Source organism: Humulus lupulus, chromosome 2 (assembly GCF_963169125.1).
Source record: "Humulus lupulus chromosome 2, drHumLupu1.1, whole genome shotgun sequence".
Taxonomy (NCBI): domain Eukaryota; kingdom Viridiplantae; phylum Streptophyta; class Magnoliopsida; order Rosales; family Cannabaceae; genus Humulus; species Humulus lupulus.
In genome coordinates, this window is record NC_084794.1 from 63,221,197 (window position 1) to 63,244,442 (window position 23,246).

At 37.6% G+C, this 23,246-nt stretch overlaps 2 protein-coding genes across 3 annotated transcripts; one reads left to right on the plus strand and one right to left on the minus strand.

The window, feature by feature from the left end:
* The first annotated feature begins 1,428 nt into the window (after positions 1-1,428).
* On the plus strand, positions 1,429-2,584 carry LOC133817915 (small ribosomal subunit protein uS13c). Its single transcript, XM_062250557.1, has 3 exons — positions 1,429-1,627; positions 1,918-2,142; positions 2,246-2,584. The coding sequence occupies exons 1-3, from the start codon at positions 1,514-1,516 to the stop codon at positions 2,411-2,413; spliced, it is 507 nt and encodes a 168-aa protein (XP_062106541.1). The 5' UTR covers positions 1,429-1,513; the 3' UTR covers positions 2,414-2,584.
* Positions 2,585-15,691: 13,107 nt separating this feature from the next.
* LOC133817917 (alpha-1,4 glucan phosphorylase L isozyme, chloroplastic/amyloplastic) lies at positions 15,692-22,877 on the minus strand. Of its 2 annotated transcripts, none has more exons than XM_062250559.1 (15): positions 22,550-22,877; positions 21,685-21,920; positions 21,464-21,565; positions 20,679-20,855; positions 20,323-20,598; positions 19,647-19,918; positions 19,150-19,267; positions 18,678-19,073; positions 18,374-18,526; positions 18,117-18,245; positions 17,484-17,720; positions 16,884-16,960; positions 16,437-16,623; positions 16,109-16,309; positions 15,692-15,991 (listed from the first exon to the last, which is right to left on the minus strand). In XM_062250559.1, exons 1-15 carry the CDS (start codon positions 22,764-22,766, stop codon positions 15,875-15,877), a joined length of 2,895 nt encoding a protein of 964 aa, XP_062106543.1. In that variant the 5' UTR covers positions 22,767-22,877; the 3' UTR covers positions 15,692-15,874. The 2 variants fall into 2 exon arrangements, with proteins under 2 accessions (XP_062106543.1, XP_062106542.1); XM_062250558.1 differs by having other exon boundaries at positions 21,685-21,923.
* Between the last annotated feature and the right edge of the window lie 369 nt (positions 22,878-23,246).

Sequence of the window (23,246 nt, forward strand, 5' to 3'; positions counted from 1 at the left end):
AGTGCAATTCAATATTAAAATTCCTATTTATTTTAATTAATTTAATAGCAACAATCAATTCCAATTAATTGGTTGATTAACGCTTAAATATGACTTCCACTAAGTGGTGGTCGTAGTATAGAAGGGCGGTCGATTCCACAAGCATGTAAAGAAACAAAGAGATAAATAAAATGATTAGAAAGTAAGTAATATAAGAACAGGAAAAAGAAACAATATTTATGTTGATTTGTTTGTTTGAAGGATTAAAATAAAAAAACAATAAATAATAAAAAGGCTTGGTGAGGCATTGAGGTTCCACTATATATTTTGGTCACCTATTTACTTTGATAAATTGCAATTGTATTTGATAAATAAAATTTCATACTTGAAGTACATGTACGTGTTATTATTATGAGAAACCTAGCATCGACATAATATCGTTGACAATTAAGCAGTAAAAGACTACTCACAAAATAACAAATTAATATCTCATGCTAATATTATTGTTATGAAAAATCCTAGATCGACACTATATCATTTTTGTGATAATGCAGTAAATGACTTTCCAAAAAATAATAAAATTAATATAAATTACTTTTGGTAAAATTACATAGAAAAAGCTTCACTGAATTTATATAAAATTAATAATAAATATTAATTGCATAAATAATTATAGAAATAATAAAACTCAAATATTAGGACATTAAAACACTTTTATAAATTCAAAATAAAAAAATTACAAAATACAAAGTTTCACCCCTATCCTCACCAAAAGAAAACTATAGCCTGAGTTAAAAGTCATTCTCACATTTTCCATTAAAAATGTGAGATAACTAGGCTTAGAGATAAAATGGAGAAGAGGAAATAGAGAGAAAATATAGTAGGAAGAGAAGTGTGTAGGAAATGTGTGTTTTACAAGTGAAAATTACATCATGTTTATATGTGTAGAATACAAATAAACTATGGTGGAAATTGGAAATAACATGTGACAAGCTACTATTGGTTGAGAGAGAAGCACATAGATTGTCAATATTTGTTGGAATGAGTTGTAATTGACGAAGAAATTGCATGGAATGGTGACATGACATCTTTATGAATTGGATTGGGCTTTTTCAATTTGGGATTGACTTCTTCAAAATACAAACTTTCTTTATTTTCTTTCACTTTTACTTTTTTTTTTATTTTATTCAATAAAAAATGTATCATTTTCCTATAAAATGAAAACAAATTAAATATTTTTATTTATAAATTATAGCACATTAATTCTATGAAAATATTAATTAAAATCTAATTTATTCTGATAATTAAAATCAAATGTGTATTTTTTACCATTAATTATTAGTGATTTTACTTTACATATACTCAAGTAAACAAAATTCCTAAAAGAGAGTTGTAAATATTGGGCTATCTTCGTTTGGGCTGCTTGTATTGTCAAAACGGGACCAAAAGAAAAAGAATAAGCAGTCCAAGTCCAACCACCCCTTCATTATCGTCATCTTCATCCACACCTCACACAGACACACACAACGCTAAAATGGCACAAACGCTGGCCATGCCTGTGGCGCCCTCACTTTCTGTAATCTGCAACGGCCGAGCTACTAACCCCCTCTCCAACCGCCTCTCCTTCCCCATTGCTACCCCTCCGAAGGTAATTCTTCTTTTATTGTCGTTCCTCTGTTTATGTCGTTAAAGCCTTTCTTTCTCCAAATTTCGCTTTTGTTGCTCGCGTTTGGTTTTGAAACATGTCTCAACTCTTTTCTTTTTCTTTTTTCTCATTTTTAATTGTTAAAACCTCTCATGGGTTTAGCTCCCATCTGCCTCAAAACTCAATGATAGAAAGTTATTTGAGCTTCAATCGAGGATCATGATAGTGTTTTTGAAACTGGGTTTGTTATTATTTGAACTGGGTTCCGTCTCCTTTTTAATTATGATAATCAGATTGGTGTTCTAAGCGTGAAATGTGCTCGTGTTGGAGGGGTTGAGATTCCAAACAACAAGCGGATTGAGTTCTCTCTCCAGTACATTCATGGAATTGGTCGAACCCGAGCTCGCAAAATTCTTAATGACCTTAGCATAGAAAACAAGTTGACCAAAGACTTTTCTGAAGAAGAACTTATCGTTATCAGAGATGAAGTCTCAAAGTACATGATTGAGGGAGATTTGGTAAGTCCTATCCCATGTCTTTTCCCTCTTCTGTATTGGGATTTTTTTTTTTTTTTTTGAGGCTTTGGCATTATTGGGTGCTTGGTTTTGTGGCTTTATTCAGAGGCGTTTCAATGCTTTGGCTATAAGGAGACTGAAGGAAATTCAGTGCTATAGAGGAGTACGACACATTCAAGGGCTGCCTTGCAGAGGTCAGCGCACCAAGAACAACTGTAGAACTTTGAAGGGTAAGAAAGTAGCCATTGCTGGAAAGAAAAAGGCTCCGCGTTGAACATGTTGTTTGTATTTCTAGTATCAAAATTTATCAACTCTTTGTATGAACTTGCAAATGGTTTTGAGGTAATCAAGTTCTGTTTTTTTTTTTTTTTGAATTCTTAGTATTATGCTGTGTAAAATAATGAGATTATTGGCAGTGTGTATCATGCTTTTCATTGGTGTGTTATGAGAGTTTTGTACTTCTTTATGAAGTAATGAAGAGTGGTAGAAATGACCGGCGTCTTAGAAAACATTCTTAGCTTGTCTCAATCTCTCAAGTTACAACGATTCTAACTATTCAAGATAATGAAGAGATGTCTAAAATGATTAAACTACTTCTTAGTGCTGAATTCCTGTTGAGATAGTTGCTGCAGAAATAAAAAGTAACGAAATTACCTAATAATAATCTGGGTTGAGTCGCGGACTAGGTCGCTCTCTTTAAGACGTTCGCGGCACTGCCCAGAGATGTGCAAGCAGACTATCAGCCCCGTCGTCCCCAGGATAAAACAGCCCAGTCAATACTGTGTCAGACCTCCACTGCACCGTAGAGAACCATCGTTTACTACAACATTAATAATGCTACTGCTCGGAATAAACTCAATGTAATTTTTTTCAGATCGAAAAATATATTGAGAAGAGTGTTATATTCTGAAAAGTAATCGCACTCTTTTTAAAGAAAAATGTAGATATTTTTTAACGGGAAAAAACGTTTTATTAAAACGTGGGAGAGGCAGTTGGAATCCTGAAAAAGCTGAAGAGAAAAAGTCTTCAGTTTTACCAAAAATTAATAAGGTGCACACCACACCAACCAGCCAGCTCAGCTCGGTCGGACGGCGGCGCGCGCACGTGTGTGGTGGTCAGGTGAGCCTTTGTGTGACTCCTCCCTCTTCCACAAAAGTGGGTATCCCTTGGGACACAACCCCAATGCTCAAGTCCACTATCTATATACCCTTACAAAAGAGTATTCTAAAACAATGCGGGACTCTTCCTCTAGGGAGTCATTAAAGCACTTTGTCTATTTTTTTAACAATTTATACTTATATAGATAAGTTCCAACAATCCCCCACTTGAATTATTTAAAAAATATTTTTCATCGAGCAGTAACCTAAGAACAATAAGATTGAGCATAAACAAATGTATCTTTCGACTTGAACCTTTGCATAGTGAATGCAATTTAGAATATACTAGAGTGACACGTAGTCTTGAACTCTATCTCTAACATTGCACCACGCACAATCTTTCTAGGGTGTAGTCCAAAAGCCCGTGCTTTAATGGTCATGCACGTCTATCCCAGTATAGTGAATGCTCTAGAAATTTGCCCAAAATTTCATAGGAAGCGGCCCTACTTCCACATTCACGTAGGTGAGTCTATCAAGAGTACTCCTGTAGCTCGGTACTCCACTCCACATAGAGTATAGATCTCATTAAGAGTTTCTATTAACTCATCCTTATGTCGCTTCAGGAATTCATGCTTCAAGTTAAATTTAAGTAATAGCATGATCTATCTCATATCACATCATAACTTGTTATTACCCATTGAACCTATTTCTTGGGATCTCCAGTCTATAGGTCGGGTTACCATCACGTGTGATTCATCATTCTAAGGGCAATAGTCCCATTCCTTTTGATGTTTTAAGGACTTTCTCTCTAGCTAATCCTTTCGTCAAAGGATCAGCTAAATTTTCATCAGTGCGTATATGATCCACTCTTACAGCTCCAGTAGAGAGGAACTCTCTAACAGTACTGTGCTTACGTCGTATCTGACGTCTTTTACCGTTGTAATAACGGTTCTGAATTTTTGCAATAGCCGCGGTACTATCACAATGGATCAACACAGCAGGTATCGATTTTTCCCATAAAGGGATCTCAGCTAGCAGGCCTCTCAACCATCCTACTTCTTCACTAGCAGTAGCTAGTGCTATCATTTCTGACTCCATTGTAGATTGAGCCAGAATAGTCTGTTTTTTAGACTTCCATGAAACAGCTCCACCAGTTATGCTAAAAATATAGCCGCTGGTTGCCTTGGAATCATCTGACAAGGTGTTCCAGTCAGCATCGCTGTATCCTTCAAGGACAGCGGGAAACTTATGATAATGCAATCCAAAGTTCATAGTTCTCTTAAGGTACCTCATGACCCTTTCTATAGCATGCCAATGCTCAATACTAGGTCTACTAGTAAACCTGGACAATAGTCCCACAACATAGGCAATGTCGGGTCTAGTATAATCAGTGGCATACCTAAGACTACCAATGATGCTTGCATACTCTGTTTGTCTTACACCATCACCAGTGTTCTTAAATAGCTTTACACTGGGATCATAGGGTGTACACGCAGGTTTACAGTTAAAGTAATTGTATTTCTTTAAAATCTTCTCAATGTAATGAGATTGATCCAAAGAAATTCCATTTTCAGACCTAGTGATCTTTATACCAAGGATCACATTCGCTTCTCCTATATCTTTCATATCAAAGTTTTCACATAGCACATATTTCACATCATTTATGACATGCAAGTTCGAACCAAAAATAAGCAAGTCATCCACATATAAACATATGATGGTGCAAATGTCATTCTCAGATTTATAATAAATGCATTTGTCACTTTCATTCACTTTAAAACCATGTGAGATAACTAGATTGTCAAACTTTTCATGCCATTGCTTAGGTTCCTATTTCAAACCATATAAAGATTTATCTAATTTGCACACTTTATGTTCTTGACCATGGATCACAAATCCCTCAGGTTGGTCCATGTAAATCTCTTCTTCTAATTCACCATTAAAAAAAGCAGTTTTAACATCCATTTGGTGCACAACAAGATCATGTAAAGAAGCTAAAGCAATAAGCACACGAATAGATGTTATTCTTGTGACAGGTGAGTATGTGTCAAAGAAATCTACATTTTCTCTCTGTCTAAAACCTTTGGCAACAAGACGTGCCTTGTACTTATCAACAGTACCATCAGGTTTCAATTTCTTTTTCAGAATCCATTTACATCCTATTGTCTTACATCCTAGAGGCAAATCAACTAAATGCCAGGTTTTGTTAGACTCAAGAGAGTCCATTTCATCATTAATGGCTTCTTGCCACAGGTCAGCATCTAATGAGGTCAAAGTTTCTTGGAGGTTCGAAGGATCCTCCTCTAAAGTATATGCACAAAAATCAGAACCAAAGTCTTTAGAGACTCTAGCTCTTTTACTTCTTCTAGGTTCAGTTTCATTCCCCTCATGATGCTCAATGTCTCTAATCACAGGCATGTTACTAAATGATGTACCCCCACTATTTCTCAATTTAAATGGAAATCTATGTTCATAAAAATCAGCATCATTTGATTCCAAAATAACATGGTCTTTCAAATCAAAAAATCGATATGCTTTACTATTAACAGCATAGCCAATAAACACACATTCATATGCTCTACTAGCCAATTTTATCCTTTTAGGATCTGGAATTCTAACATATGCCAAACAACCCCATGTTTTAAAATAAGAGATGTTTGGTTGTTTATTTTTCAAGATTTCATAAGGAGAAATTTTGCTTTTAGATTTTGGAACTCTATTAAGCACATAGCATATAGTCAATAATATTTCTCCCCACCAATAAGATGCAGCACCAGAATTAAGCAAAATAGCAATAAATGATTCAGTAAAAGTTTTATTCTTCCTTTCGGCTTTGCCATTCATTTCAGGTGAGTATGGTGCAATTCTTTCATGTATAATTCCATGTGAGTTATAAAAATCAACAAACATGCTAGAATCATATTCAGTGCCTCTATCACTACGAAATCTCTTTATCTTTCTATTAAATTGATTTTCAATTTCAGTCACAAAAGATTTAAACATATCAAGAGCATCACTTTTATTTTTCATTAAGTACACATATGTAAAATTAGAACAGTCATCAATAAAAGTGATAAAATAACGTTTTCCATTTCTGGTCAACGTTCCATCAAGTTCACAGATATCAGAATGAATTAAATCTAGAGGCTCAGTTTCCCTAGTCATAGATTTATGTGATGTTTTTGTGATCTTAGCTTGGCTACAATAGTCACATTTTTCAAAGTCATTTAAAGATAATTTAGGAATTAAGCCTAAACTACTCATATTCTTGATTATGCGCTTGTTAACGTGATAGAGTCTAGCATGCCAAGTATTAAAATTACACAACATATAAGCAGAAGCATTCACTTTATTAACATCAACATTCAATTTAAACATTCCCTCAGTTGCATATCCTTTCCCTACAAATATCTCATTCTTAGTTAAAGTAAACAAATCAGCCCCTATAGTCTGTGTATACCCCGCCTTGTTGAGAAGGTAACCCGAGACCAGATTCTTTCTCATCTCTGAAGTGTGCATGACTTCCTTAAGAATCACAGTTCTTCCAGAGGTAAACTTTAATTCCACATCTCCAATACCAGCAACAATCGTAGTGTGTGAATCTCCCAGCAACACTTTCTTATCCTCAGTAGCAGCAGTATATGTCTTAAACATATTTCGATCATAGCAAACATGGCGAGAAGCACCAGTGTCTACCCACCACCCTTCTGATCCACCAACAAGGTTGATCTCAGTTATCATAGCCGTGAAAGGCTCTTCAGTTGTCAGGTTAGCCTGCGAAGCAGAGCTTGGCCTATTCCTGCACTTGCATGCAATATAACCTGGTATGTTGCAAACAAAGCACAGAAATGGCGCAGGTTCATTCTTATTATTATTATTAGGGGGGTGTTGCTGCTGCCTGTTTTGGTTCCTTTGATGGTTCCAATTCTGATTATTGTTCCGAGGTTGATTGTTGCGGTTTGAGTTCTGCTTTCGATTCTGATTCTTGAAGTTTTTTCCATTGGGTTTCAGAACTGCAGTTGTAACGCCCTACTTCCTTAGAGCCGTTACTAAGTGAGTTTAAAAACGTGCTACACACTCGCTAATCGAGGTTTTAAGTCAAACAGTGTAATTAAGCCGTAAACAAAGGAAAAACATTATAAGTAGTAATTTTTCTTAGTAAATCATAAACGTTTTACACTTGGGATCCCAAAATACAGTTTAGAAATATTTACAACATAAAAACTGTACTAAGTCGGCTAGACGACAAAATCTAAATTTATTTACAAACATCTCCCAAAATCCTCTGGCTGCGGAAGCCAGGCTGGCCAAACATGTACACGTCGCCTCATGCCTGCTGTACTCATGGTTGGTTGATCTTCTCTTTACCCTTACCTGCACCATAGAGCACCTGTGAGCCGAAGCCCAGCAAGAAACCCACATACAGATAACATATGCAACACATATATCAAGCATATAAACAGGCCACCAATGGCTAAACACATACGGCCTAGCCGTCCCAGGCGTTTACCAAGCCCTGGGTTCGCGGACCACGCCGTGAGGATATCCCAGGTATCCTTCTAGGGACTCGCTCTGGCAACTCGCACTCTACGTGCTCAACGCTGCTCTCGGCCCCTTGCTGTTCTCGGCCTTGCACTCAACGTGCTCAACGCCGTTCCCGGCCCTTCGCCGTTCTCGGTCTTCACCGTTCCCAGCTCTAGCCGACCATTCACATCATGATACACATAGCATAACAAGAAAGTATAGAATTCTAGCATATTCAGTTAAAGGGCTACGCCCCGCAGTTCTAGCATATTGGGCTCGACCCTGCATATCAATTCCATTCAAACACATTGGGCCCAGCCCTTCACACAAGCTCTATGGGAACAAGGGTTTTCTTACCTGAGTTCCGAGCTTTCTGAGCACCGATGCCCCGAGCACAGTCCTCTAACGTGAGCCTCGCCGAAACCCTAGTCACAACACATTAACAATGTCCATCTATCAAATTCTAATCCAATAAATAACTTCGAACCATAACCCCAACCTCCGAGACCTTGAATTCTATCAATCCGGGTGATAAAATCCATCCCGAGCCTTACCCATTAAATTCCCAAGCCTAAATACCCTTAAAACTCAGATTGGCACTAAGGGCCGCGGCCCCACCCACAAGAGCCGCGGCTATCCTCGAAACAGAGGCTAGCACCACACTGACCCCCACACGGGCCGCGGCGCGCCCACCAAGCGTCGCGGCGCGCATGAGCTTCTCGGCCTCCCATGGCCGCGCGCGCACACGGGCTGCGGCACACCCCTCCTAGGGCCGCGGCTCTCACCTCCGAACCCAGAATTCCTCATCAGTTTTCTACCTTTTCTTCAAGCCAATCCTCACCAAAACCAAACTAACAATTCTAGATAATAACACCATCATTCCAGCTCAATAACAACACTAAAACCCCATTGAATCCTACTCCAAAACTCAGCTAAGGCACCCAAAAGTAGACCAAGCTTGACCAACATGCAATCCTCAAAACCAGCAGAAATTCAAGACTAAATCTTAATAATTAGAACTTACCTCTTACTGAATTAAGCCTCTGAACCAGTTCCCCCTAAGCCTCAATCTTCAAGCTTCAAGTTCCCTTAGATTTCCCAGCTGAAAACCTTTAGCTTTAAGTTGATTTCCCTTAGGTTTCCCTTGAGTTTTCCTTAGAGAGTGAAAGAGAGAGAGAAGTAAGAACTATCTTCAGTTGGGAGGAGGTATGAGTCGGTTTCTAAAGTTTCTAAACTATTCCTCTATTTTGTTTTACTTGACTTAAGTCTAAAGGGTTACCTCAAGGCTCGGGATACCAAAACGTCCCTGAGGACAAAATGGTAAATTTCCCCAATATTCCCGCCTAGACATTCTATCCTCGAATATATCTCCAAATGTTTATTTCCATGTCCCAATAATCTCATAACACACCTAGTACCCAAATACCCCTCGACTCACCCCGAGTCAGGATCTCAACCCTGTTGTGACTTTCTGACTAACCGCTCACCAGGACTGTCTCGATCCGTGCTACACAGGTATATCACATATATATAACATTTATCACATTTATCACACTTATGCCCCTAATATCACATTTATAACATTTATCACACTTATCAAACATGTATCATAATCATATATTCACATAAATCCACATATAAGCATATTAAATCACTTATTGCCCTCCAGGCACACTAATCAAAGCCCTAAGCCCGATTAGCAAATTCGGGTCGTTACAGAAGTGGACTTTTTGTTAGTGTTGTTGTTGCTGGATACAACAAGCACTTCTTTTTTCTGGTCTTGTTTACGAGCTTCCTCCTCAATACGAAGGCGAGTGATCAGACTTTCTAGTGAAAATTCTTATGTTTTGTGCCTGAGAATTTTTTTAAAATCTTTCCACGCAGGGGGCAGTTTGTCAATAAGCACATCAACTTGAAATTGTTCATCTAAAGACATACCTTCAGAAATTATTTCATGATCGATTTTCTGAAGTTCATGAGATTGGGCTTCCACTGGCTTGTCATCGGTCATTTGAAATTTGAGGTAGCGACTGACAGCGTACTTCTTGGTTCCAGCCTCCTCAGTGTCATACTTCTTTTGCAGTGTGTCCAAGATTTCCTTTGCATTTTTGTCACAATTATAATAATCATACAAGTCATCAGATAAACCATTGAGAATGAAATTTTTGCATAAAAAATCATTTTCGACCCAAGCCTCTAATGTCTTAGTTTGTTTGTCAATTTCATCGTTGTCATCTTTTTCAGAGACAATAGGCTTATCAGTAATCAGAGCAGTGTTAGCCTTTTTCATTGTGAGAAAAAATAACATCTTCTGTTTCCATCTTTTAAAATGGTTACCCTGAAAACGAAATGATTTATTTATGTCAACAATACCAGAGTTATCATCGGTAGTCATGGCAAAAACTTAAATGTCTTAAAATTGTTCCAAGGTTGAGTTGCTGCAGAAATAAAAAGGAACGAAATTACCGAATAATAATCTGGGTTGAGTCGTGGACTATGTCGCTCTCTTTAAGACGTTCGCGGCACTGCCCAGAGATGTGCAAGCAGACTATCAGCCTCGTCGTCCCCAGGATAAAACAGCCCAGTCAATACTGTGTCAGACCTCCACTGCACCGTAGAGAACCGTCGTTTACTACAACCTTAATAATGCTACTGCTCGGAATAAACTCAGTGTAATTTTTTTCAGATCGAAAAATATATTGAGAAGAGTTGTTATATTCTGAAAAGTAATCGCACTCTTTTTAAAGAAAAATGTATATCTTTTTTAACGGGAAAAAACGTTTTATTAAAACGTGGGAGAGGCAGTTGGAATCCTGAAAAAGCTGAAGAGAAAAAGTTTTTAGTTTTACCGAAAATTAATCACGTTTTTATTAAATAAAATAATATTTAATAAATAAATTTTTTCCAAAAATAATAAGGTGCATACCAGACCACACCAGCTCGAATGGACAGCGGTGCGCGCGTGTAGTGGTCAAGTGAGCATTTGTGTGACTCCTCCCTCTTTCACAAAAGTGGGTATCACAACCCCAATGCCCAAGTCCACTATTTATATACCCTTACAAATGAGTATTCTAAAACAATGTGGGACTCTTCCTCTAAGGAGTCATTAAAACATATTTTCTATTTTTTAACAATTCATACTTATATAGATAAGTTCCAACAGTTCCTGACTGGATTTCTTTTTTTGGCTCTATAGTTATGTTCAGCTTTATCATAATCTTCAGTAGGTTGGTCCTTCTGGTATTATTGTAAAGTAATTTTAATCTTGGATATCTCTCAGCTGTTAGATATAATTTAAGAGCTACCTTTGGTCCCTCAAATTAGTGCTATTTCTATATGAATATGAATATGTTTACACATAAATGTATCTAATGTATAAATACGCACGCGTGACACTCATATATATACTCGCATATGTATTCTTATGCATACATTCCAATTTGGTAAACGGGATCGGGGCCATCAATTTCCCGCCTCGTAAAAAGTTTAATTTTTTTTTTTCCAAAATTGATAAAATAATTTAAAAATTTTAACTTTTTAATATAAAATAAAAAAAAAAATTATACCATTAGGAAATTTTTTTTAATAGTTTATTATAATGTATCTATTTTTTAAAATATTTATATTAAAACATAAATTAAAACTACAGTGTAAAGGGAAATTTGACTTTTTATGCTTAATATGGGGTTGTAATACAAAATAATGCTAGGCGTTTTTAACATTACAAAATAATGCCAATTTATTTTATGATACTCAAAATACCCTCTCATTTGTCTCTTCAGTTTCCCTCTCTCTTTTTCTCTCGAATTCCCTCCGCCTACACAGTTCCCTCTCTATCTTTCAGACGAAACCATCGACCACTCCCCACCGACGTCGATTCCGACGAGTCCCGCACGGCAACCGTCGCTCCACCGAGACCGCACGACAACCGTCGATCCCCGAGACCGGCACGACGTCGATTCCCCCAAAAACTGAACCCAAATCCCCAAGACCTCCCTCCTCCGCCTCCGTCCTCCCTGACCCACTAAGGTCGATCTCCCTATATGTTTATATGTATTTTTTTTTTTGAATTTTTTGTTGTATATATATGTTTATATGTATATATATTTTTTTAATTTTTTGTGTGAATGTTGTGACTTTTTTCGTTTATTGCATAGTTTACGAATTGTTTTGAGCATATTGATATGCTTTGTTTTAGTATTTTGGAATGGGTACGTTGAAAGACAACTGTGAGTTTTTGCCTGGTTTTATTATGTTGCTCAATGGTTCGATGGTGGGTTCGATGTTATTCGATGGGAGGTTCGATGGGCATCGATGTGCAGGCATTTAGAGGGTTCGATGCATACTCGATGGGTACTCGATAGGGGTTCGATGCATACTCGAACCCCTATCGAGTACTCATGCATAATCGATAGGGGTTCGATGGGTAGGCATTTCTTAGGTTTAAGGTTTGTGCTTCTGTGATTTGGTACATGCTCAATCATGGTTCGATGCATGCTCGATGGAGTGGTTTTTATGTTGGGTTCGACGATGGTTCGATGCAGGCTATAGGGATGTTCGATAATGGTTCGATGGGTACTCGATTGGGGTTCAATGGGTGTTCGATGCATGCTCGATGCATTGGGTTTCTTGTTGGGTTCGATGGTGGTTCAATGCATGCTCAAGGGTTGTTCGATAGGGGTTCGATGGGTGTTCGGTGGGTACTCGATAGGGGTTCGATAGTGGTTCGATGCATGTTCGATAGGGTTCGATGGTTGCATGTATGTTTATTGATGGATTTTTCACGCGACTTTGTTTAACTGTATTATTTTATTAGGCTTGGGAAATGTCTAACTCCTCATTTGAAACATCTGCACTATAATACAAGTCATCCTCGAAACCATCATCATTATCTTCAAAGCAATTACCAACTGGATCATCATTCACTTAGGGATCGTACTCATATGCCTCAAGCACACCTGTGGGACCTCCTTGTGGTATATCAAGCTGAATAGTAGCCGTCGGATCAGTAACTAGAACAAAAGTGCCCACCTCGCTAAGATGCTTGTAACTACTACCTGCAAGAGATGGATCGAAACTGGTCGTGTCTTTTTTGTTCACACTAGGAGAAGGATCTGATATGACATTCTTCTTAACTGGAGTCACACATAAGACTACCCGTTCATTCAAGCTTATTCCTAAGAATACACGAACTTGACGATCATTCTTCAATTGAACCGGTGCAAATGGTTGCTCGCCGCATACGTATGGCACCTCGAGTTTCAATTCATACACCTCTCTATCCACCTGAAATGTCTCGTGCAGTATGTCAAGTAGTTGCAAGTAAGTGACATCATTCTCTACTGGTATCACTTCACCTTCAGCATCCTTAAAATACCATTTCCTACCATGCATTTCCCAAACACCGTTGTAAGAAACAAATACGTAAACAGTAGAACCTGAAATAAAAAAACACAAATACAGTTAGCTGAAAAACAGATGGTAGGAAATGGTATTCTAACGATGCTGAAAAACATGACCATCGAGCCTGCATCGAGCATGCACGAAATAGTGAGAATGCACATTACCATCGAGCTTGCATCGAGTAGATATCGAGTAACCATCGAGCACAACATGCAACGTAAAAAATGATGTGCCATCGAGCTTGCATCGAGCAGGCATCGAACATCCATCGAGCATGAATGAAATAGTGATAATGCACATTACCATCGAGAACCCATCGAGTACAACATACAACGTAAAAAATGATGTGCCATCGAGCTTGCATCGAGCATCTATCGAGCATGCATGAAATAGTGAGAATGCACATTACCATCGAGTACCCATCGAGTACAACATGCAACGTAAAAAATGGTGTGCCATCGAGCTTGCATCGAGCAAGCATCGAGCTTCTATCGAGCATGCATGAAATAGTGAGAATGCACATTACCATTGAGTACCCATCGAGTAGGTATCGAGTACCCATCGAGCAGAACATGCAACACTAAAATTGTTGTGTCATCGAGCCTACATCGAGCAGGCATCGAGCACAACACAAACCCAAAAAATTCCCAGAAAACGCAGATCGACAAAAAACCAGAAAAAACAAAAAAAAAAGTACAAATATTGCTCAGATCTATTCGAAATGCTCAAAAATTTTAAAGGAAACATCACTAATCCAAGTATTTAAGAAAAAATTGCTTACCCATTAAATTTTTCTCCAAGATTTCTCAACCCTTACTTTGGTCTTGATCCCCCTCTACAAATGGCTTTCTTAGTGGCGGTCCCAAGTTCGGTGGGGTTCTACCGTGGTGCTCTTAGTGGTGGTGTGAGGTGAGATGAGGTGAGTGAGAGTGAGGAAGAAACAAGAAGAAGGAAGAGAGGAGGAAGGAAGAGAGGAGGAGGGAAGAGAGGAGATAGTTGTTTTTAGGGGTATTTTGGGTACTAGCAAAACTTTTGGCATTATTTTGTAATGTTAAAAATGCCTAGCATTATTTTGTATTACACCATACTATTAAGCATAAAAAGTCAAATTTCTCAGTGTAAATAGGGCGGGTTTGGGGTGGAGGTCATTTCCCCACCCTTGTTCCAGTCCCATCCTTTATTAAGAATTCCCATACCTGCCCCATTAGGGGTGGCTCGGTCGGGTACCAACTGTTACCCTAATCTGTAAGTTAAATTGAAAATTATTTCTTCTTTCACATTACCACCTAAAGTGAAAATATTTGCATGGAAGGCTATACAACAATCGGTACCAGTTCCTATGGCCCTTGCTAAGTGAAAGATAATCACTCCTGCCATTTGTTCTCAATGTAAGACTGTATGAGAATCCATTGGCCATGCTTTATTTTCATGTACAACAGTTAAGGCCATATGGAAGCTCTCTTCATTTTGCTTGAATTTAAATATGGTTCGACATCTGAATTGGGGAGACTTGCTCCAGCAGCAACTGTCAAGTTCACCAACTAAAACAGAAATGGAACAATTTATCTGCATTATGTGGTGTATCTGGTCAATAAGCAATAACATTCTTCATGGTAAATCACGCCTAGTCTATAGCCAGTTTTGTGAAGCAAAAAAGAAAGCTACTGCTTTAGTTCCAACTACCAGTCATCTTAGTCCGTCTACATGAAAAGCGCCTCCTATGGGACAGTTTACACTTAATGTGGATGCAGCCTGTGATGTAGCATCAAATTTGATGGGTGTTGGAGCCATAATTCACAATCACAGAGGTGAAGTCATGGCTGCTATGTCAAAACCTTTGATAGGAAATTTGCAACCTAAAGAGATGGAGGAGGGTAAAGCTTTTATTTGATGCTTTACAGTGGGCATTAGAGCTGGGATTTACTATTCATTTTATTGAGACAGATGCATTGCTAGTTTCTACTGCTATCAATGGGCCAGCTGTTAGTTTATCCAGTTTTTCCGATGTTATTAAAGATATTTCTCATCTTCTTTCCTTTTTCCCTAGAATTAAGATCTCCCATGTTAAAAGATCTGGCTAATATGGCAGCCCATAGTTTGGCCAAATATGTTCCAAGGTTGGATGAAGATTTTCATTGGGTAGATAATGTTCCTTCTCCAATTGCTTCATTTTTTTTCTTCTTCTCCAGTGTCTCACATGACCAGTCTGCAAGCTGGAGCAAGCCATTAACTTCGCTGGCTTTAAACACGTCCAAATTATTATATGATGCAGAAATTACACGTTTTGCATGTCGTTTTCCTCGAAACGGAAATATTGTCGTTAGTGCTCATTTTATTACTTCTTTAGTCTTTACCAACCAACCACATTAAAACATGTATATACGTATAAAGCTTCTGCTGCAAGTCAACGTGCGATGGTCATGTGGTGTGGGGAGCGTAGTAGTCAGTTGAAGCAGTGTTTTGTCCTGTCCATGTGCACGTTCTGCAAAATCTTGATCCGCCATAAATTGGTAAATATAGAACCAAAAAATTAAAACACTAGATCTTTATTTAGATTGATAGATACCGTCATCGAGCTAGCTAGTGCTACACTTTATTACCCTACAAAACTCAACATAGAAAATAAAATAAAAAAATAAATAAAAAAGGAAGAGCCCCAAATGCAGCGGTGGACTAGTTATTGCTTGGTACTCGATATAAAAACTCAACTTCTATGGTAATTCGACTGGCTGAATGTTCCATATGTCCTTGGCGTATTCATGAATGGTTCTGTCACTGCTGAACTTGTATGAGCCAGCTGTGTTGAGGATTGACATTCTCGTCCATTTCTAAGCAAAAACAATGGTCACCCAAGTTGGCGAGTTAGAGTTTGAACCATGGATTTGAAAGGAAGAAGAGAAACATATTAGAGTTATAAATTGGAATTTGGAAATATATTGGCATACCTTCTGGTCACGGTATGCCTCATCAACCTTCTCTTGGCACTCTAAGTAACTGGGGAAGTCCTTCCCCACAAGGAAATAGTCTGCACGGCCATAGCCTTCATTTCCTTCCAAGGATCCAATCATTTCATCATAATTGTAAGGCCCGAAGACACCGCTTCTCACAAATTCTTTGACTTCTTCGAAACGTGGGTCCGGAACAAACTATCAGATCATACCAGCTAGTAGGTTAATATGAGAAGATCGGATAAACAAAGTAGATGTGCTCATTGGAATGGATTTAAGTTAAAACAAAGTTAATGATTTGGAAAAATGGGTTATTAATACAAACCTTTCCTTCAGCTCTTTCTTTTCGGAGATCAGCAATCTCATGAGCCTTGGCACCAAAGAGGAAAAAATTATCTTCACCAACCTCTTCTCTTATTTCAACATTGGCCCCGTCCAAAGTTCCAATCAGGATACAGCCGTTCATGGAGAACTTCATGTTGCTGGTGCCACTGGCTTCCATTCCAGCAGTACTATAGAGAGAAGAAGAGAGAAAAGTAAGCATTTCAGATAAAAGGACTTTCACATACCAGCCTATCAGGTAGGAGTTTCAGCTGGGTAAGTTAAGCTCGGTAGTGTTCTTATTATGTTGGCGAAAAAAAAAAGGCTACAATCTTGCTATTAAATAAAGCATGAGGTGACCAAACTTAAGAAAGTGGTTCTTTCATTTCCAATATATGCAGATGACTGAAAACAAGTGCAAACAAGAAAATACAAAAGTAAGAAGAATTACCTGATGTGCTGTGAGAGCTCACTTGCCGGTATCAGTAATTCAGCAACACTAACATTGTAATCTGGGACGAAGATAACCTAATAAAACAAAGCATAAAGGTATGATGTAAGAGAATGACGCAGAAGAACTTCATGGCAACAGGCACTTAGAGAAATTGAGTGATTTGAGAAACCAACTCACCTATGTTTAAAGTGTAACCAACTCAATGATTCAACTACTAAACAAATCCAGCTGATATAAATACAGTACATACGTGCACAGATGAGTTATATCATTTCTATAGCATCATAAGGTTACACATTGTAGTATATAACACAGATATGCTAAGGTACCATTAGTGAAAGGAAAAGTTCAAATATCAGATCATGAAGCACCTGTCTACCAAAACCATACAGCTTACATATTCTCTAGGTCTATGATGTTATCATCTCAAAACTATTAAAAAAGAAACCTATTTGAGAGATATACTGTTTCCTCCAAATCAGAGAAAGTAATCTCAGCCCAATAGTTAAGACATTGTGAAGCGAGTGTCATTTTGAGTAAGCAATTAAGGGAAAAGACTCGATAGTACACAATGTGGAGCATCAAAGCTATGCGTACCTTCAATAGGTCACCAATTTCAGGATCATGATTAATAGTAGCACCAACATCTGTGATAAATTTCACAATTCTTTTTGCTTGAACATATGTTGCAAATGCTTTTCCTCCAAAAATACATACTCGAGGAACAAATTTTTCTTTCCTTTCTGAAGCCGTCATTTCTTTCATCTGTTTGTAGCGATAAACAATTCCCAAGATATTTAAAAGCTGTCTCTTGTATTCATGAATGCGCTTCACCTGAATGTAGTTGGTCCAATTAAGTCAGTCATAAAGAAAAATAAATAAATAGTAACAGTACCAAAAAGTTAGGATAATTTGTGTCATAAAGAAAAGATGGCATCACATTGCCAGATCTAATGCCTGTATCTACAAGCTTCTTCAAATCTTCAAATTTGCAAAACATTGACCCGTTCAAGTTACACCATCAAGCACATAGAATATAAATAATTGGAGTTAAAACAATGGCGGGGATCATCATCCATAATGCCTTCAAAAGTATCAAAACCCAAAAATTTTGATACTAAAAAAAATCACTCTTTTTTCATTACCTTTATAGGTATTTCATTCTTCATTGTGGTGATAAAACAACATTCACTCTCCAACACTTATCCAATTCCAACAAAATTAAAGTACCTGAACGTCAAACAAAGCATCAGGGCTGACAGAATATCCTGTTTTCTCCTTGATCAGTGACACAACTTTCAACTTATTGCTCCTTTTTGCTGCCCTCCACTGGGTGTGAAGATCCTCATTATCTGTGAACTATTAACAACAAACCTCTAGTAAGTGTACAACACAGATTACAATAACCTTTATATTTAAGTGAACACAAAATAATTAAACTCGAACTCAGACAATCATACAGAAAGAGACTCCATTGTTGCTATTACCTTACGTAAATCTGCCAATTTTTCAGTATCTAGGACCCATTCTTCTGTGCCAATCCATTTAGTTATTATTTCACTCAAATCTGGATTGCAAAACCGCATCCATCTTCTTGGGGTCACCCCATTTGTTTTATTCTGAAACTTCTCAGGCCACAACTGCCAAAGTAGTAAAAGAGCTATAATAAGGGGAAAAAAATTCACAACTTTGTAAAAGCCCTAAGGTCTTCACTTGGGACTAGATAATTAAATTGCATTACATTCTGATTTCTGTCTAGATAAACAGAGAATAGATATGTGACATAATTACCTGATAAAATGAATTGAAAACTTCTTCCTTTACTATTTCACTATGTATCTCAGCGACACCATTTACTGCATGACCCCCCACAACACAGAGATTAGCCATACGGACCAGTTTTGGCGGTTCTGGTACCGGCTCTGGTAAGACCTGCTCTTTCTCATCAGGGCTTTCCTCTCCAATTTTGTCTTCTTCAAGTTTGTCTTCTTCATCAAGTTTGTCTTCTTCATTAACAGATTCAACTTTTTCAACATCTTCAACAGGTTCAATTTCTTTGGGTTTAACAAGTATATCCGCATAGGCCTCAGGAAAATCCACATTTTCTAATATTCTCATTTCCTTCAATTTCTTCTCTAACAAATCATAATCTGCTGTCCCATACTCCGAAATTATGGTGCCAATAACCTGAAAATTGATACAATAGGAGTTAGAGCAATAATTAGCAAACAACAAGGTTTTGATATAAAAATTCCAATATTACCTCCTCATCTATCATTTGTATGATCTCAATATGTCGAGGCAGAAGCTTTTGCATAAGTTCAAAGCTCCATTTCTCCAATGCCTCTGGAAGAACAGTATGATTTGTGTATGCCACAGTTCTGGTATGGTGGAGGTTAGTGAACTTGAGGAAATATCAGGAAAAGTTTTTTAATTCATAATTAATATTAAAATAATGTAGGGACAATGTGATGCATATTTCAACTCGGTGGAGACCAAAACATGGTTAGGTTGGATCAACTTGATTAAACATATAAGCTGAAATCCAGTAATCGAGTGTAATACGGTGGTGCTAAAGAATAGCAGAAAATGCAGAATTTGGGAGGGGGTGATAAATTAATTCACTTCATTCAATCTAATCTATGATAGTTTTTTTTTTTTAAATGATGGTATCTGAATAGTAACATTGAATTTTAGATGCTAGTCTCCGTCAATATATACACTCCTTACAATGAATGGTATGAAGCACATAAGAAATACCTTTGAGTAATATTCCAGGCATCCTTCCAGCTTAAACCTTTCAAATCAATCAGAATTCTCATCAGCTCAGGAATGCAGAGAGTTGGGTGAGTATCATTCATCTGAACTGCAACCTTCTCAGGGAATTCCTCCCAGTTTACAGATGCTCCAGATCTTCTCTCAAAGCGTGCAATAATATCTTGAAGAGAAGCTGAACATAATGTATATTGCTGTTTCAGACGAAGGACTTTTCCTTCAATTGATTCATCCCCAGGGTAGAGTACATAGCAAATCTGGTATACAAGGAAAATCATCTTTATATTTTCTACAAGTGGTAAAAGTAATAACAAAATGGAAGGAGCATTTAGAATAGGCATCGTTGGTAGTCAGACAACCAGAACTGAGAGACACTCACATACAAACAAGTTATAATTAGACATAACTTGTACCAGAACTTGTGACCAGGGTAGGCCCAACACCAGTTGGCCATTCTAGCACCTCCATCAAAGTGGAATCTGAGATTGAAATTATATACAACCTACTACAGAATGGCCCAAAACCATACTACAACCCCAATATTTTGATTTTCTCAATACCATAATGAAAGTTCTCAACATCAAGACTTTTATGATATGAATGGCCAAAAAGCATATGGAATGTTGTAAAAAGGTAATAAGGTCAAACTGAGCATACATACTTTTTCAGCATTTCCAAGGGCTTCATATGCTTTGGTATGCTCCCCAGAATTAAAGGAGTTCAAATCAAAATCTTCTGATGGAGCTTTGGTTGACCAAAGGCGGAGATTAATTGTGGTTTTAGTTTTGTATCCTGGTATTGGAACATCATGTGCAACAGCTTTTATGTCTTCTCCTCCAATCCAATGTCTTATACCATCTGATCCAGTAACTACCTTGCCGTAAAATTTTACAGGGTACGAGACATCATTTCTCACAATTTCCCATGGATTTCCCGACTGAAAGGAATTGACAAGGCCATTAACCTTTACAGACAATGAAGCAGATTAAATAAAAGATGTTGAACACAGAACACTACCTCAAGCCAGTCCTCAGCAACTTCTTCTTGGCCATCTTTTGTAATCAGCTGCTTAAATAAACCATATCTGTATCTAAGGCCATAACCCCATGCCGGGTAATTAAGAGTTGCTAACGAATCCAAAAAGCAAGATGCCAAACGTCCAAGACCCCCGTTTCCCAGTGCAGCATCTGGCTCCTAACATAAAAGAAAACAAGCATTTTAGTTGCAATAGCCCAGAGAAGTCATATACTGTATCAGATCATTGAACTGAAACAACAGCTAACCAGATGGTAAATTGGTTTCACGATAAATTAGAAAGTTTTATCAAATGAGATCATGTAGTAACCTTATTTTAGAACACCATGATTTCTATGAATTTGAAGTTAATAACATCATAGGTTTCCATAACTTGGCTTAAAAAACGGATTCAAACTTTATATGTGATTGAGGGGGAAAAAAGTGTATGCCAAACCCCATTTTCAGCATAATATGCACGTCTCATCCTCAAAGTATAGAAACTGTTTCCAAGGTTTACGACTTCTTGTGGTTGATTTTCCCACAAAACAGAAATGGAAGATGTTGATTTTTGAACTATAGACATGGCATAAGAACATTGACATGATGACTGTACTTAATGGCCAAATTGATAAAATAAAAGGACTCTTGGAGCCAAACCAAAGTGATAGACTTTGATATTGCCAAAGCTTGAGATTGCAGATTTATAAGAAGGGAAGGGCTATGCTACATTGCACTACCCAGCCATTGGCCTAGACATAAAAATCATAAGAAGAGGATGATCTAACCTGGGAAGCAATCTCTTCTAATTTGTGTCCAAGCTTATTCAAAGCCTCTGCATAAGCACCACGGAGCTCTAAATTACCAACTGCATTTAACAGAGCTCTACCCTACAAACAAAAATTAAAATTTTAAAAAAATATATGGAAAACATTGATATACAGAAAGTAATTTGGTGATATAAAATAATTCTGCCAGAAGAATCATCGCAAAAATTATTATGACAAACCTGGAGAAACTCCATTGACAAATAATATGCCTGCTTCACATTTAACTTCTCATAATAGTCATACGTTGCATTCCACTTAATAATGAGAGAATCACGAACACTTTGGGCAGTGGCAAAGTAAGCCTTGGGAAGATCAAGTCGCTCAGGAGAAAATGATGGGGTGAACTCTGCATGGTATTTTATACTCGAAGCGACAGATGCAGCATCAGTTGTGAGTGAATTGAGTGTGGTTGAAACTTCTAAAGACACATAGAAAATGTCAGAATCTAGTACATCAAATCTAAAAACAAAAAGAAAAAGTTGAACATGTACGAAGAAAAAAAATCTCAAACCAAGGTTTTTCTCCCTGATGTACACTTCCCGGAAGAGCCAAATCACAAGAATTATTCATATTTCCCATGTTTGATGTCAGCATAAAAAATGGAAATAAGCTAACTACGTACAATGATTATCAACCAGTAGCTATCTCCTTTCCTAATATCCTAAACGACTGGGATGCCTTCTAGAGTGTGATCAGAACCAAATGATAGAAATCATCCAAAAGCATGTTCAAGTCAATTAAATGTCAATTTAATCTGAACTAGCAGGTATATATAAAAACCAAAAAGCAATTGTACATCGCCTATCAAACACAGCAAAGATGACACAAAACCAGCCACTATTTTATCACAATTTGCCATTTTTAACTTTACTTAAACTCAATTAAACTTCATAAGTTCCTTCCTACCATCTCATAAACCTTATCACCCAAAGTTTAAGTCAAAAAACACAAAGAATAACAGAGAAAACAGATTTCATTATTCAAAATACCAAAAAAAAGTAAGTACAAATTCAGAGCAAAAATGAGATAGAATACGATCAACACCTTCGTCGGCGATTGGATCCTTCAATTTCTGCGTCGGCTCACTGGAAACGCTCTTCACCGAGAATGACCGCCTCAATGGCTTTCGATTCAGTGACCTGATAAGAAATAACTTCGATTTGCTGCTTCTGCATGTAAAATCGATCAATCTGGAACGAGATTCGTAGTGAGGAAATGCCCTTGCTCTACTACAACTCGCTGAGAATTGCGATGTCGCCATTGGAGCTCTCTCTTTCAATCTCTCTCTATGAAATCTCACTCGGATCACGAACTCAGTAGTGGAGATAGTGAGACTTCTTATCCTCTATAAATATATTCACAGAGCTTCTCTCGTGCTACATAAATCCAATTTTTTTTATAATTTAAAAGGGTCCGTATTGTTTGTCAAAAAATAAAGGGTCCGTATTGAAAACGACGCTGCTCACGATCCCCACTTGAATTTATTTTATGCCGCAGATGTTAGGATTTCCCGCGTTCAAGTCTTCCTGCAATTGTACCACGTGTTACGTTGAGTCAATGGTGTTCTTACGCGTGTTGTTGAAGTAATCAAACAGATTACGTGTCGCCTATTTATTGGGTAAACTTGTCTCAACAAAGAGTTTACTTGGCATTAACAACAGAGGATGTGTACCATAATTTAGATATTTCTTTTAAGTGTTAGTGAGTGTAGCTCAGGGCATCGTCCACTTGGCAGCACGTT